The sequence below is a fragment of the Carcharodon carcharias genome, chromosome 31 (assembly GCF_017639515.1).
Source record: "Carcharodon carcharias isolate sCarCar2 chromosome 31, sCarCar2.pri, whole genome shotgun sequence".
Lineage (NCBI taxonomy): Eukaryota > Metazoa > Chordata > Chondrichthyes > Lamniformes > Lamnidae > Carcharodon > Carcharodon carcharias.
In genome coordinates this window covers 11,436,585-11,450,963 of record NC_054497.1, presented here as the reverse complement: position 1 = coordinate 11,450,963, position 14,379 = coordinate 11,436,585, and the positions used below count along the sequence as shown (strand labels likewise).

The 14,379-nt window shown below is 41.2% G+C and overlaps 1 protein-coding gene across 4 annotated transcripts in view; it reads right to left on the bottom strand.

Moving 5' to 3' along the window:
* Positions 1–13,216: 13,216 nt before the first annotated feature.
* Positions 13,217–14,379, bottom strand: part of LOC121271556 (transcription intermediary factor 1-beta-like) — a 94,879-nt gene continuing 93,716 nt past the window's right edge. For all 4 annotated transcript variants that reach the window (XM_041177556.1, XM_041177555.1, XM_041177558.1 and 1 more), the window contains one exon: positions 13,217–13,896. In XM_041177556.1, the coding sequence (XP_041033490.1) occupies positions 13,666–13,896 (231 nt within the window). In that variant the 3' untranslated portion in view covers positions 13,217–13,665. The remainder of the gene's footprint in view (positions 13,897–14,379) is intronic.

The window sequence follows — 14,379 nt, the reverse complement described above, 5'->3', positions numbered from 1 at the left end:
CTCTGCTGCTGATGTCTCCACACTTTCTACCCAAGTATATATTTTCTCACACATCTAGTTTAAATAAATGAATACACAACAAACTTACACAATCCCTTATGGGTGTTTTTATAGCATTATAAAAACACAATACAGCCAACCAGTATGACTAAAATAGTTTAATAGGTCAGTTATTTCCTGGTGTTCGGGGCATTTGCTAGGTGTGAACTGGCCTTTGTTGTCCTCTCCCTCGAGTTAAAGCTATGGGACACTTCTACATCGTACAGCAGTGTGGTCTGTGCTCTGCTCACTTGAACTTTCCTGTTATTGATGGCATACTGCTATCCCTTAAAGGCACATTACAACGTTATGCTTGCCTGTTTGTGGGATATGTGGAATGTTCCTTACATCAGTCCTAGTCTGGCCCCCTTCCTCAGCTCTTTCTCTGCTGCATTGATGACTATCGATGCCACTTTCAGCTCTCCTGAATTGGGAAACTTCATTCACTCTGCATCCAATTTCCACCCTTCTCTCACCCTCACATGGCCCACCTCCGACTCTTCGCTTCGCTTCTTCAATTCTGGGTTTCTATTTCTGGTGATGGATTACCAACAAATATTCAAGCCACTGTCTCCCAGTTACCTATACACTTCCTCACATCCTGCTTCCTATAAGGACTCCATTCCACTTTCCCAGTTCCTCTGTTACATCTGTTCTGATGACGCAACTATTTTGCACTATTCATGTATCTTCTTTTGTCCTGAACCATGGACACCATGTCGCACCCCCCCCCAAACATTGTGTTTGATAGGACCCCTGACCGTGTCTGTCCCATTTCCCACACTTCTGCTCCCACACCCCTCCCCTTCTTCCCAAAACAATGATAGGGTTCCCCTTGTCATAACCTTCCACCCAATCAGCCTCCAGGTTCAATGAATCATTCTCTGTCATTTCCACCACCCCTAGTATGATGCCGTCACCAAACTCATCATCCCCTCCCCCCTCACCATCCCAAAGGGACTATTCTTCCCCTGACAACTTAATCCACCTACTCGATACCCTTTCCCTTCCTACTGCATCTTCCCATGCAAGTGCAAGATGTCACACTTGCCCTTTTATCTCCTCACCACCCATGTTCACACACACTCCTCCCAGAATAAAACAGCGACTCATATATACTTCTTTCAAGCACTGGCTCCATAGCTCAGGGAGTTAGACCACTGGCCTTATAAACCAGGGGCTGAGAGTCCAAATCTCGGTGGGGCCTTTCCTGGAATTTTAACATCAAAAGAGCTGTACTCCTTTTAGTTTAGTCTATGGTATTCACCGCTCACTCAGTGCACTCTGCTTCACACTGGGGAGACCAAACACAGGTTGCATGACAGCTTTGCGGGTCACCTCTATTCAGACCATGAGCTTCTCATCTTAAGTTCTCATCTGAATTCTCCACCTTGATCCCACCCTGATCTTGGTCTCCTGCAGCTCCACAGAAGCTCAATACAAGTTTGTTTAAGCAGTACCACATTTTTCAATCTGGCATTCCACATTGAATTCAACAACGACGTCAGACCACGAACTCTCTCCGCCATCCTCATCCCTTTTTTCAATATTCATTTTTATCTACTTATTTTCATTTGTATTCATTGTTTTATCCCCACCTTTTATCCTATTTTTGATCTTTTTATCATCCACCCCACCTCCACAAGGATCATCTGTCACTTGTTCATGTTGTTCTTTCCAGAGTGCTTACCCTTGTCCTGCTATTATCACATTCTGCTTTCTGACAATGCCACCATCAGCACCTCCTTTAGCCGGTACCACTACCATTAACATCCCTTTGTCCTTTTGTTTATGACATCTTTGCCAATCTCTCCTGCTTCACCTGCTCCACACCGCGCCCCCTCCCCCCCCCAACCCCCGCTTTAAACAGTATAAATTTCACCACATTTAATTCTCTTTAGCTCTGAAGAAGAGTCATACGGACTGAAACCGTTAACTCTGTCTTTCTCAGCACAGATGCTAACTTTTTCCAGCATTTTCTGTTTTTATTTCAGATTGCCAGCATCTGCAGTATTTTGCTTTTATCATTATATTCTTGACAAATTGTTGGATCTATAGGAATGTCTATAATTTTATTAGAAATCATTTTAAAATAAGAGTTTAGTGGTATTTGTATCCATGTGTTTGTATGTGTGTGCGTGTGTGTATGTGTGCGGGAGTCTTAATTAGATTACAGCCAGCTGGTCTAGAGGCTTTGATGTATAGAAGATAAGTAGGTTTGAAATGGTAATTAGGTAAACATAAGTTGAAGTGTAAAGGGGGAAATTTGCATTTTTAAATAAACCATTCAAAAAGAATGGGTGAAATATCACACCTAGCTAGAGGAAGTTAAACAATAGCTTTATTTTTTCCCATACTAAAACTAGTGTTACGAAAGCAGTTTTATTGTCAGAAGGGGTTAAAAAAAACCCTAGTGATACAATGAGAATTTGCATTCAAAGAGGAAACCATGTGTAAAGGAAGAAAAGGTAATGGCGAGGGATAAGATCTGAAGCCTCCAGCCTGTAAGCCTCAAGCTGCTGTCTGCAAGGACCCAGAGCTGAAAGAAATTCATTTTGAATTAGACTGTCCGGAGTGTGCTTTTCCAGGGGCCTGTTTAAATCTTTGAGGTTTACTGTTCCTTTAACTGAGGTCTAATTGAGAGTCAGATTCAATAGGAGATTTTTGTAGTTATTATGTAGATATATGTATGTGCTTACAATCTTTCTTGTATTAACAAATGTTTAGTTAGTTTTATTAAGAGCCTCTCAAGACTCAGTGGTCTTATTACTACTGAATTCAAAGCCTGCATCTCAAAACATACCAATTGCAAAAATGGGCTATGACAGCTGTTTCAAGTTTCCCTCTGAGATTTGAGCAACTCAGCCTTTACCATCGGCTGTGTCATTATATATTTCAGATCATAACAGCTGCCCCCAGTTTGTTCCCTTTTCCATTGGAGGTTTTGGTTTTGGTGTCACTTTAGTTTCTGAACGACAGCTGTTCATCCTGCTGCCATTCATACCACCTCTAAACACATCTTTTGTTTCTCTACATGCCCCATTACTACTCCCTTTGGCCTTGCACCACCCTTCCCTTCTGTCCTTTTTCCACCTTCTCCCTCCCGACACATGCTTACAAACCTGTTACTTTTCTAACTTTTTTTAGTTCTGATGAAGGGTCATCGACCTGAACCATTAACGCTGTTTCTCGCTCCACAGATGCTGCCTGACCCGCTGGATATTTCCAGCATTTTCTGTTTTTAGTTCAAATTTCCAGCATCCACAGTAATTAGCTTTTACAAAAACGTTATTTGGTCATTATTGTATTGCTGTTTGTGGGAGCTTGCTGTGCACACACTGGCTGCCTAATTTCCTACAGTCACTACACCTCAAAAGTACGTGGTTGGCTGTAAAGCACTTTGGGGACATCCTGATGCTTTGAAAGTTTTTTTTAAACTTTTTTTTCCCCCTTCTGTTCCTTTTAATACGGTGTCCAACTGTAATATCTTCCAGTCCTGAAGGTGGCTCTTTACACTCAAAATACCAGCTGATTTGTCTACGTTCCTTTGCCTCATCTACTAAGTATTTCCAGCATCTACAGTATTGTGTGTTTCGGTTGCTAAATCTCTGAACAGCCGGCATTGAACACAGGGGCCACCCTGTCCTCATCAAGAAACTCCGAAGAGGGATTGTGGTTCCTTCTTCCATATGTGCAAGATCTAACTTTCCCCTGTGGTTGAACAGAGAAAGCTGATTGCCAGGCATGTTCAAAGTTGCCTGATCTCACATAAGAACACTTGGAACACGAGAATTAGGAGTGGTAGGTCATTCAGCCCCTCGAGGTTGCTTAGTCACAAAAAAACTAAATGAAACTGAAACCACAAATATTTAAACTTAGAAATTATACATTGTTCCTAATATCTCCCTGCAGAAGAAAAAATGAAAAGGCATCTTTAAGAGGCATTTTCATTTTCTATTACCATCTCCTCTTACCACTACATCCATTTTATTTATACAGATCTTACTGTAGCAGTAACAGTGTATAAACATCAAATGTAGGACTTTTCCATAAAAATCATATTCTATACAAATCTGTTCTGATCACAACATGCCTGTTCTTCCATATTTGCTCTTGATAAAGCATCTATGATATTATTTCTTCCTGATACATGAATAACTTTCAAAATATATAGTTATAGCATTGAACGCCAACAAAATAGTCTCAGTTTCTTGTGTTGAAATTTTGCTAAAAAGGTTAGAAGATTATGATCCTTATCAATAACAGTCTCTTCAGAGTTGTTAGGTATTTGTTTGAGGCATTCAAGCTGGCATTGGATGATTATTTAAATAGAAACAATGTGCAGGGAGAAGGCAGGAGATTGGCACCAAGTTAAAATGCTCAGAGAGCTGGTGCAGACGCGATGGGCTGAATTCTGCGATTCTGTTGGGTACGCAGACTTCAAAACGTTGTACAGTCAACACCAAACTCAAAGTCTCCTTTTCCACAGTGGAGTTGTTCTATTGGCAAGAATTTAACTTTTGAGAAAAGTAATTGACTGGCCTTTCAAACCCCATTTTGTCCTCCTGTAATAAAACTGCACCAATGTCCACATTAGTGGCGTCGACAGCTTATGATGTTATGGGCTGATCATAAATCGGTGCTAAAACCGGTGAGGTAGTCAGTGCAGCTTTTAAGCTGTCAAAGGCACTTTGATACTCCTTTGTTCACTCAAATTTTTTGCCTTTCTTAAACAGGCTCAGGGGAGCCACCACAGTGCTGAAATTCGGAACAAACTTCCAATAGAAGCCACCCCTCCCTGCTGATATACCTCAAAGTCTCTCATTTTGTCTTTGGCACTGGAAAATCCAAGATAGCCATTATCTTTGTTTCTCTAGGTGCTACTTGACCATGTCCCACAGTGTGGCCCAAATAAGTTACTTTCGCTTTGGCAAATTCGCTTTTTGCCGAGATTATGACCAAATTGGCTCTTTGCAAACCGATCAAACAATTCGTTCAAGTGTTGTAAATGTTCCACCCAGGTTTGGCTGAACACAATCAAATTATCAATATAAACTACACAGTTGCATAATCCTTGTCCAAACCTTGTTGGTTAATCTTTGAAAAATTGCTGGTACATCCTTCATTCCGAAAGGCATCACTTTACATTGATAAAGTCCATCTGGGGTCACGAAAGCTGATATTTCTTCAGCTGCATCAGTTAATGGAACTTGCCAATATCCCTTCAATAGATCAATTCTTGTAATGAACATTGCCTGCCTAATCATCTCAATACAGTGGAATTGGATATGAATCCACCATTAATTATCACGTTAACTTTGCAATAATCTATACATAACCGTTGTGACCAATCCAGTTTCGGTAGCATTACATTAGTTGAGCTCCAGCTACTGTGACTCTGTTCAATAATGTCATTTTCCAACATGAGCCTGATCTTTTACCTCGCTTGGGCTTACTTCTCTAGATCGAGTCTATGAGGACGATGCTTTATGGGTAACACATCCCCTACATTAATTAACATCATGTATGGCCAAAGATGTTTTCCCTGGCCTATGCTCACAGATTGATTTTCATGGGTTGGTAAACAGCTTTTGTCAGTCACCTCAACAGTTTTCTGGAAGATAGCTTAATATTACATCTAAATTTTTAAACCCCTCCACATTATCCAATCTGATTATGGGGTGGGGTGGGGTTGGCTTTAGAATTTTCAACTTCTGATTCATTCTCAGAGCATTCTGATATTTTTATTTCACTCCCTACATCTTTTACAACTGTGAATACATTCTTATCCTGGCCACCTTTCCTGTCATGATATTGCTTTAATATATTAATGAGACACATTCGCTGACTTCTCCTCAATTTACATCATTAAGGTTTTTTTTATTTGATAAGAAACATCGAACTTTGCTTTTAACGGCTCACCAGAGACAGGTAACAACACTAACATCTTTTCTCCAGTGACAAAACTTACAGCTTTGGCATTTTTACCTGATTTAGCTTTCATTGTTGTTTAAACAATTTTCAAATGTTCTTTGGCCAACTTGCACAGTTTGGTTAATCTTTCCTGGAAATTTGTCACATAAATCAAAAGTCTGAGTTTTGGTTTATAAATTTTTCTTTCATTAATTTAAGAGGTCCTCTCACTTCATGCCCATATATCAGTGCAAAAGGACTAAATCCTCTGGACTCAGTAGAGGCATCCCTAATGGCAAACAGTAAAAATGGAATTCCTTTATCCCAATCATTAGGACATTCCTGACAATAGGCTTTAATTATGGTCTTTAAAATTTGATGCCATCTTTCTAATGCTCCTTGCGATTGTGGATGATAAGCTGAAGACTTAAATTGTTTCATTCCCAAACTATTCATTATTTCTTTGAATATGGGAGACAGAATTTGAGCCTTGATCTGACTGTTTCCCCTTAGGCAATCCATATCTTGTAAAAAAAATTGAACTAACTTTTCCACTACCACTTTTGCCGTAATTTTTCCCAAAGGCACTGCCTCAGGAAACCTTGTTGAAACATCCATAATTGTTAAGATTCCCGCTTCTGGTTTGAGGTAGGGGTCTTACACAATCTATTGCTAAACAGTTCTTCGAAAGCTAATCAGAATTAAGGATGCAGATTTAATTCACGATTGGGACACCCCACTGACATGTAGGACATCTGACAGAATTTAACCACTTTTATGCAATTATGGCCAATAAAAATATTTCAATATTTTAGCCTGCGTTTCTATAATACCTAAATGCTGAATGACTTTTTGAAATCTTGTGAACCATTCACAAAATGTTGTTTGGATACTCAAATGGAATGATGAATGAGTGATGAGGAATGCCCATTCCTCATTTGCTGGTTTTTGAGTGGTGCCCAATTTCTTATGAGCACTTTCTGTCTTTTAAATAATAACAATCAGGTGTTGGTCCTGATTCAGTCTCTAAGGAGGCTTTTTGATTCAACTCTCTCAAGTCAGCACCAGCCTATTACATTTCTACTAAAGATGGGCTAAATATGTCAGCCTCATTCTCTTTACCTTCATCCTTTCTGCTTGAGCTTTTGAAAAATGTGTTTGGTAACTGAATTTCTACATCATCTCCCTTTTGTATAGATTCTCTTAATTTTATGGACCTGAGATCTAGTCACAACGCAGTCAGGCAACAATCCAGAGTATTCCTCCTGTAGTATCTCAGTGTCTTTCACTTGCACTGGGATGTTCCAACACCATCCGTGAAGCTAATATTTTTGAGCCAGCCAATTTACCGCCCAGATAAAACTAATTCCTGTTACAGGGATTTGATACACCACTCCAATGGCAACTTCTCCACTTACTAAATCATTCTTCAATCCAACTCCATTTAATGAGGCCAGTTTATAACCTCCAATTGGATGCCTCCAATTAATATTCTTTGTCATTAACCCCTCTGGAAGAAAAATTGTATAATCAGCCAACATCAATGACTGACTTGCTCCAGTGTCTCAATGTCTATTTTTCTAATCCAGGAGGCAAACCAATATAAAGGAATACCTCTCCACTGTAAACAAAATCTTTAAACCTTTCCGTAATTCATTTTTACATATTTACTTGACTGGGTGTCAAGGGGAGGTGGTGGCCTAGTGGTATTGCCACTAGAGTGGTAATCCAGAAACCCAGGGGTAATGTTCTGGGGGACCCAGGTTCGAATACTACCCCAGCAGATAGTGTAATTTGAATCCAATTAAAATCTGGAATTAAAAGTCTAATGATGATTGTGAAACCATTGCCAATTATCCTAAAAAAACCCAACTGGTTCACTAATGTCCATTAGGGAAGGTAATCTGCTGTCCTTACCTGGTCTGGCTTACATGTGACTCCAGGCCCACAGCAATGTGATTGACTCTTAAATGCCCTCTGAAAAAGGGCAGTTGGGGGTGGGCAATAAATGCTGGCCTAGCCAGTGATGCCCACTCCCAATGAACGAATAAAAAAGAGGATTTGTTCCGACCTCTTTGGTGAATTGAGCATTCACTGTGCACCTGCACAATGGCAACTGTTTTGTCATTTATCTCCTTCATAAGTTAGTTTTTCCTAAAGTTTTAGGCGTCCCTATTACTGCAATAGGTCTCTCAATTAATTTCCAACAATTAGCTTTAGCATGTCCAGTTTTATTGCAATGGAAGCAGTTTTCTTTACATCACTTTTACGTTCTAGCCTATCTCCTTTACAATCTTGGCATCCTCCTGTCTGTTCCCTAGAACTAGTACTTTTTCCATCACCAGATTTTCTATTCCTGCAATTTCCCATATGACCATTTCCCCATATGCAATTGTCTGTGTGAGACATCATAGGTATCAGACATAGCTGCTGTTCTCAGATTTTTGATACTTGACATTCATCTAAAGAAGCCTTAATGGTTACTGGAATACTATTTTGGAATTCTTCCATAATCATAATTTCCCATGTGTTTAAAATTTTTCTTCAACTTCAGTGATCAAAACCATTGATCCTGCAGCATTTCGTTTTTCTCTTTGCAAGTGTCTGATTAGTTTTCTTTCTTATGGTCCTAACTTCAATTGATAAGCTCCAGGGACAAGTTCACAAGCATTGAATATTGCCCTTTGAACTACTTCATAGTCTGCTGATTGTCCTTCTGACAGATGAATGCACACGTCCATAGCTGTATCTGACAGCAAACGCTGTAACATTAACATCCAAGCATCTTTTGGCCACTTCATCTTCACAGCTATCTCAAGTGAGCCGAAATATCATTCAACTACATCCTCTGTAAATTTAGGCAGTGAACAATGATTTCTAGTTAAATCAAACTCCTCGGTGAAATCAATCATCCTCTGAACTTTCTCTTCTTTCTTCCTCTATTCTAAGCATTTCTCTAGACAAGTCATGTTGTCTGATGTCTCTCTTTGAAACTCAAGCTCAAGATTTTGCATTTCCAAATCTCTTCCTTTTTCTTTCTCTTTTGCCAGTTCAAGCTTTTTCATTTCCATTGCGTTTGCTCTTTTTTCTCTAATTCAAGTTTCTAATTTTCTGTCTCTATTTCAAGTTACTTCATTTGCAACTGTATTTTTGCTAAGCTGGAAGACCCCAATTTCAGGTTTCTCCCCTTTTAATTCTAAACACTGGGTAATTATTTTAGTCACATCATCTTTACAAGGTCCTATTTTTATTTCTATAATTTATCTGCTCTCTTAGTATAGCCTTCATCAAGGATTTCAAATAATCTACTGTTACATCATGTACTTCCAGAAAAGTCTTAGCAACAAGTCAAAGCCATTTTTGAGTTCCAACCCGTGTAATATACTTCACAGCAAATCCTGTTCCTATGCCCAGTACCTCCATGTGCTTGTTTCTTTAAAAATTCAGATCCCACCTAGATTCAAGGACTTTTGTATCCCGCAACAATCCCCACATTGTTACGATCCCAGCTGATGTTAATACTGGACAAGTCAGATCCCAGAGTGAAATCTGGCTTGATAGATCCGAACTTTTTAAAGAGACCATGGAGGAAAGTTACTGAACAAATTCACAGTAGTTTACTGATGAACTTTTAGCATAAAGAATAAAACGTTTATTAAACAAGGAAAAATGAAATGTATTACACCAGACAAAAAAGGTTGGAAAGCTCTCGATACAAAGACAAGAAAATGATTCAAACTCTCACTATTCCTTTTATCCCAGCAATACCCTTACAGTCACAAAACCCCAGCGAAGATTTACCACTGTCTTAATACCAAGGCTTCCCTCTTGGGCTGGCCCAGCTGCAAATGACTTTCTTCCAGCAGGTTTGAGCATTCACTAGATGCTTTTTCCCCAGCTGGCATCTCTCCCTGAGACACCCAAAACCACATTCTAAACTCACTACTAGTTCAACTGCAGACCAAACACAAGTTCCCTAAACTCAGTCCCTAGCAGCCTTGCAGTATTTCTTATCAGGGAGCTTGGAACTCCTGTCTTCACTCTCTGGCATACACACACTGAACTTTTGTCTTTCCCTGTCTCTTTGTGTCACTGGACTCCTGTTGCTAGGCAACAGCATAGTTTTTTCTCCACTTTTTTGTGTCCCCCCCTCAGCCCCCAAAATCACTAAACTCCTAACCCCTTTGTAACCTATCTCTTTACTTCAGGGTTATAAAACCTCATTAAAAATGCATGCATGCAAACAAATCCAAAAAACCTAACCTTTTTGCTAGGAGACTCTACAGAATTCCCAGCACCAAGCTCTCAAAAAGAAAACTAAATGAAACTGAAACCATGTTTCACTTTTCTTGACACATAAATATAAGTTAAACTAAATAAAGAGGGAAATATTGCTTCACAACCCTTTGAGCGAAGTAATTTCTCATCTCAGTCCTAAATGGTCAGCTGCTTAACCTGAAATTGTGCCAGGTTTTACACTCCCTGACCAGCAGAAACAATCTCTCAGCATGAACCCTATCAAACCCCCTCAGAATCTTGCCTTTAGGCGGCTGGTTCGAGTATCACACCTTCTCCAGACATTTCAGAAATCTTACAAGAACACTTCATCAAACTGCTGCCTGCCAAATTATTGTAATGTCAGGTCTAGGAATGCAACTTGTACATTGGCCTTTTGTTAATTTATCAGAATTTGAACAATATTCTAATTTTAATTATATTTCCTTTTGGTAGATCTTGTTTAACTGGTGCCCCTCCTGCCTACTCAGATGGACATCAAGGATCTTGCTGCAGTTTGTAAAAGACAAACAGTGCGTTTTCCTAGTGTTCTGGTCAACACTTTCCTTGAATACTGCCAAAATCAGATTTATCTGCATCAGTCACACAACTGTCTGTGGGACGATTGTCAAGGGAAAGACATTCCTTTTCACATTTTAATTAGAACATTGGATAACAGGGGTACCTGAATGACCCCCAAGGTGCAGGTGGCCCTGCCCTTTTGCAAGCCCCAGGTCGAGCTGGTCCCCCGGAAAGGTCCTGTGCTCAGAGTTACAAGCGATGGCAGATGGTGGACCTGACAGGTCCTACAGTGGTGAATGCAGAGACGACAAGCTAGAGGACAACAGCTGACTGGTACCAAATGGAGGATCCTGTGGGAAGTAAGTTTGTGTTACCTTCAACGACACGCAAGGAATGCAACGGGAAGCCACCTTATGCTTTCCTTTCCCCTAGTCAAACAGTCAGCACAAACAATTATCAAGGCAACAGGTGAATGACATTGTCGCCACTTGTGTCAACACCTTAGTACAGACGTCCATGAACTTCAGATGATATTGACTTAACCAGAACACTGATGAGGTCATCCACTGCTGCTATGATTGGAAAGTTTGGAAGACCATGGTTATCTATGTCACTCAGCAAGGCACATTAATGATGACAATTGGATAACAAAAAAAATCTATCCACAAACAGGTTTTATTCATCGAAATTTAAGGTTGCATTAATATCTGGCCAGGATGCTGGTTAAGGAAAGATAAGCCCTGGCAAAAGTATCTGCAGCCATTTTGCACAATGTAGGGAAAAGGGGTGAGTGTGAAGATTCTGTTGCTCTGTTTAATTGAGTTAAAAAAACATTAAAGCAACTGCAGGAATCTCCTTTAAGCCCTTCCAACTTTAAACATAACTGGAATTGAAATGCAGATCAGTGCTGGGTTTGTGTGTTTTGCCATCTTGTCTCGCTGGCTACATATAACAAGGTGCACAGAAACAAAGGTCACGGTGTCCATCTCTGTCTATGCTTAGCTCACCCGTCACTATCTCCCACAGGCAGCAGTGGGAAACAGTGACATAGTGGTAATGTCACTGGACGAGTAATCCGAAGGCCCAGGCTAATGGTCTGGCACAGGTTCAAATCCCACCACAGCAGCTGATAGAATTTAAATTCAATTACTAAATCTGGACTATAAAGCTAGAAAACCATCATCGGCTGTCATTAAAAAGGAAAGGAAATCTGCCATTCTTACCTGGTCTGGTCTACACGTGACTCCAGATCAACAGTAATGTGGTTGGCTCTTAGGTGCCCTCTGAAATGGCCTAGCAAGCTACTCAGTTCAAGGGCAATTAGGAATGGGGAACAAAGGCTGGTCCTGCCAGCGATGCCCACATCCTATGCAAGAATAAAGCAAAGTTGGCCTCCGACTCATGCTTGGTGGACAGGGAACCAGTGGTTTCCCGCTCCCCTTTACTATCATAGTCTGATCCAGTCCTTTGCGAAAGAACAGAATCAGGCTCACCTTTAAAGGCTCCGTGTTAACACACTGTCTGAGCTTGCATGGAAAATTGGCAAACTTTGGACCACACCCCAATCATCCTGGGGGTTGCCATTGACCAGAACCTGAACTGGACCAGCCATATAAATACTGTGGCTACAAGAACAGGTCAGAGGCTGGGAATTCTGCAGAGAGTAACTCACCTCCTGACTCCCCAAAGCCTGTCCACCATCTACAAGGCACAAGTCAGGAGTGTGATGGAATATTCCCCACTTGCCTGGATGAGTGCAGCTCTAACAACACCTAAGAAGCTTGACACCATCCGGTACAAAGCAGCCCGCTCGACCGGCACCCTGTCCACCCCACCTTCAACATTCACTCCCTCCACCAACGCACAGTGGCAGCAGTATACCCCGACAAGGTGCAGTGCAGCAACTTACCAAGGCTCCACCGACAGCATCTTCCAAACCCGTGACCTCTGCCATCTAGGAGGGCAAGGGCAGCAGATTCACGGGAACACCGCTATCTGCAAGGATCCCTCCAAGTCACTTACCAACCAGACTTGGAAATGCATCACCATTCCTTCACTGTCGCTGTGTCAAAATCCTGCAACTCCACCTCCCCACCACCCCCCAACCCCCACCTCCCCAATAGCACTATGGGTGTACCTACACCACATGGACTGCAGCAGTTCAAGACAGTGGCTCACCACAACCCTTGAGAAGGGCAATTAGGGACAGGCAATAAATGCTGCCCCAGCCAGTGATACCCACAACCCGGGAAAGAATAAAGAAAAAAACGTAAAGACAGGAGAGAAGAGAACAGAGTGAAAATTAGGAGAAGAGTGAAGAGAGAGTCCAGCAACCCCAATATGGATGGATTTTTTCATTTTTATTACTGAGTGACGTAGTATTCCCCCTCAGAGAAATGAGTTTATTTCCTTTTCTGTTTTACTATGATCCAGTATGAATTTCAACATGAAATACAGACAATGTATATTACACATTATCGAATTCTTTAATACATACAGTTTACATATAGAAAAACACAACTCTGGTTTTGACCTTTGCTTGTAGAAGTCTCAGTAAACCAGAAACCAAGAAAACAAAATATCTTTGCACTAGTTCTCCAGTCAGACTCGAACCCAACATTGGAGGTTTCTGAAGCTGAAGTCTTTCTATGCCAAAAACAGAAAATGCTGGAAAAACTCAGCAGGTCTGGGTTTTTATGCCGGTTGTTGCCTGGGCCCAGGTTTATACTTTTAATTCGAGTCTTCTTGGCAAATCACAGTTGCCGAAGCTAGCCAGGGCACTCTTGTCTATTTACAGTCTTGTTGAGCAAAATCAAATTCAACAAGATCGGTCTTGGCAGCCAACTCTCAAATCTGAGGTCAACCATTCATCCAACGTTACTGGTCTGTAAACGCAGGTCTCCCCTTCCAAAGCCGCTAGTCTTCGTCAAGCCTCCGCCTTTTAGCTTGCAGCGGGCTGCTGTCGAGACCGTCTGCAGAACAAGCCGGCTGCCTCGTGTCGGTTTGGTCACAGTGCCTGTTGCTCACCTCCATCTCCGGCTCATCCACTGGTGGGGTGGCAAAGGTTTTGCCGCTGAAGACATCTGTCAGCCTCTCTTCGAAGATCGACTGGAGGGTCATCATGGACTCAGTCGCCTCCTTCTTGTCCTTCAAAGGAATTTAACAGGAAACAATTCTGTGAATCACCGTAATTAAACTAAAAAAAAAGGACCAGCTGAACTTAAAAACAAAGTGCTGGAAATACTCAGCAGGTGGCAGCAGTGATACTTACCACCAAACAGCCCGCCCAAGACAAATGTTCCCAGACACTCTAGAAAAAAAAATCCTTGGAAAACTATTTGTGAATCTGTGTGCTCCTGCCCCCTTACTGCAAATGAATCTATATCCACAAACTTGCCTGAAGAGGGGCTAATGGTAGAATGCAGGAAATGGAAGTGTAATACCGAGAACTAGTTAGCTTTCAACTTGTGCCATTTCTGACACAAGTGCAGAAGCGCTCTTCCGTTTACCGACACCGCTGTACAACTCAAAGGGCTTTTACCACAGGAAAATGCAGCACTTTGGAGATGAGGGGAGAATGGATCTCACGCCAAAGATAGGACGACATAAGTGATTGAGGTTTTAAAGGAG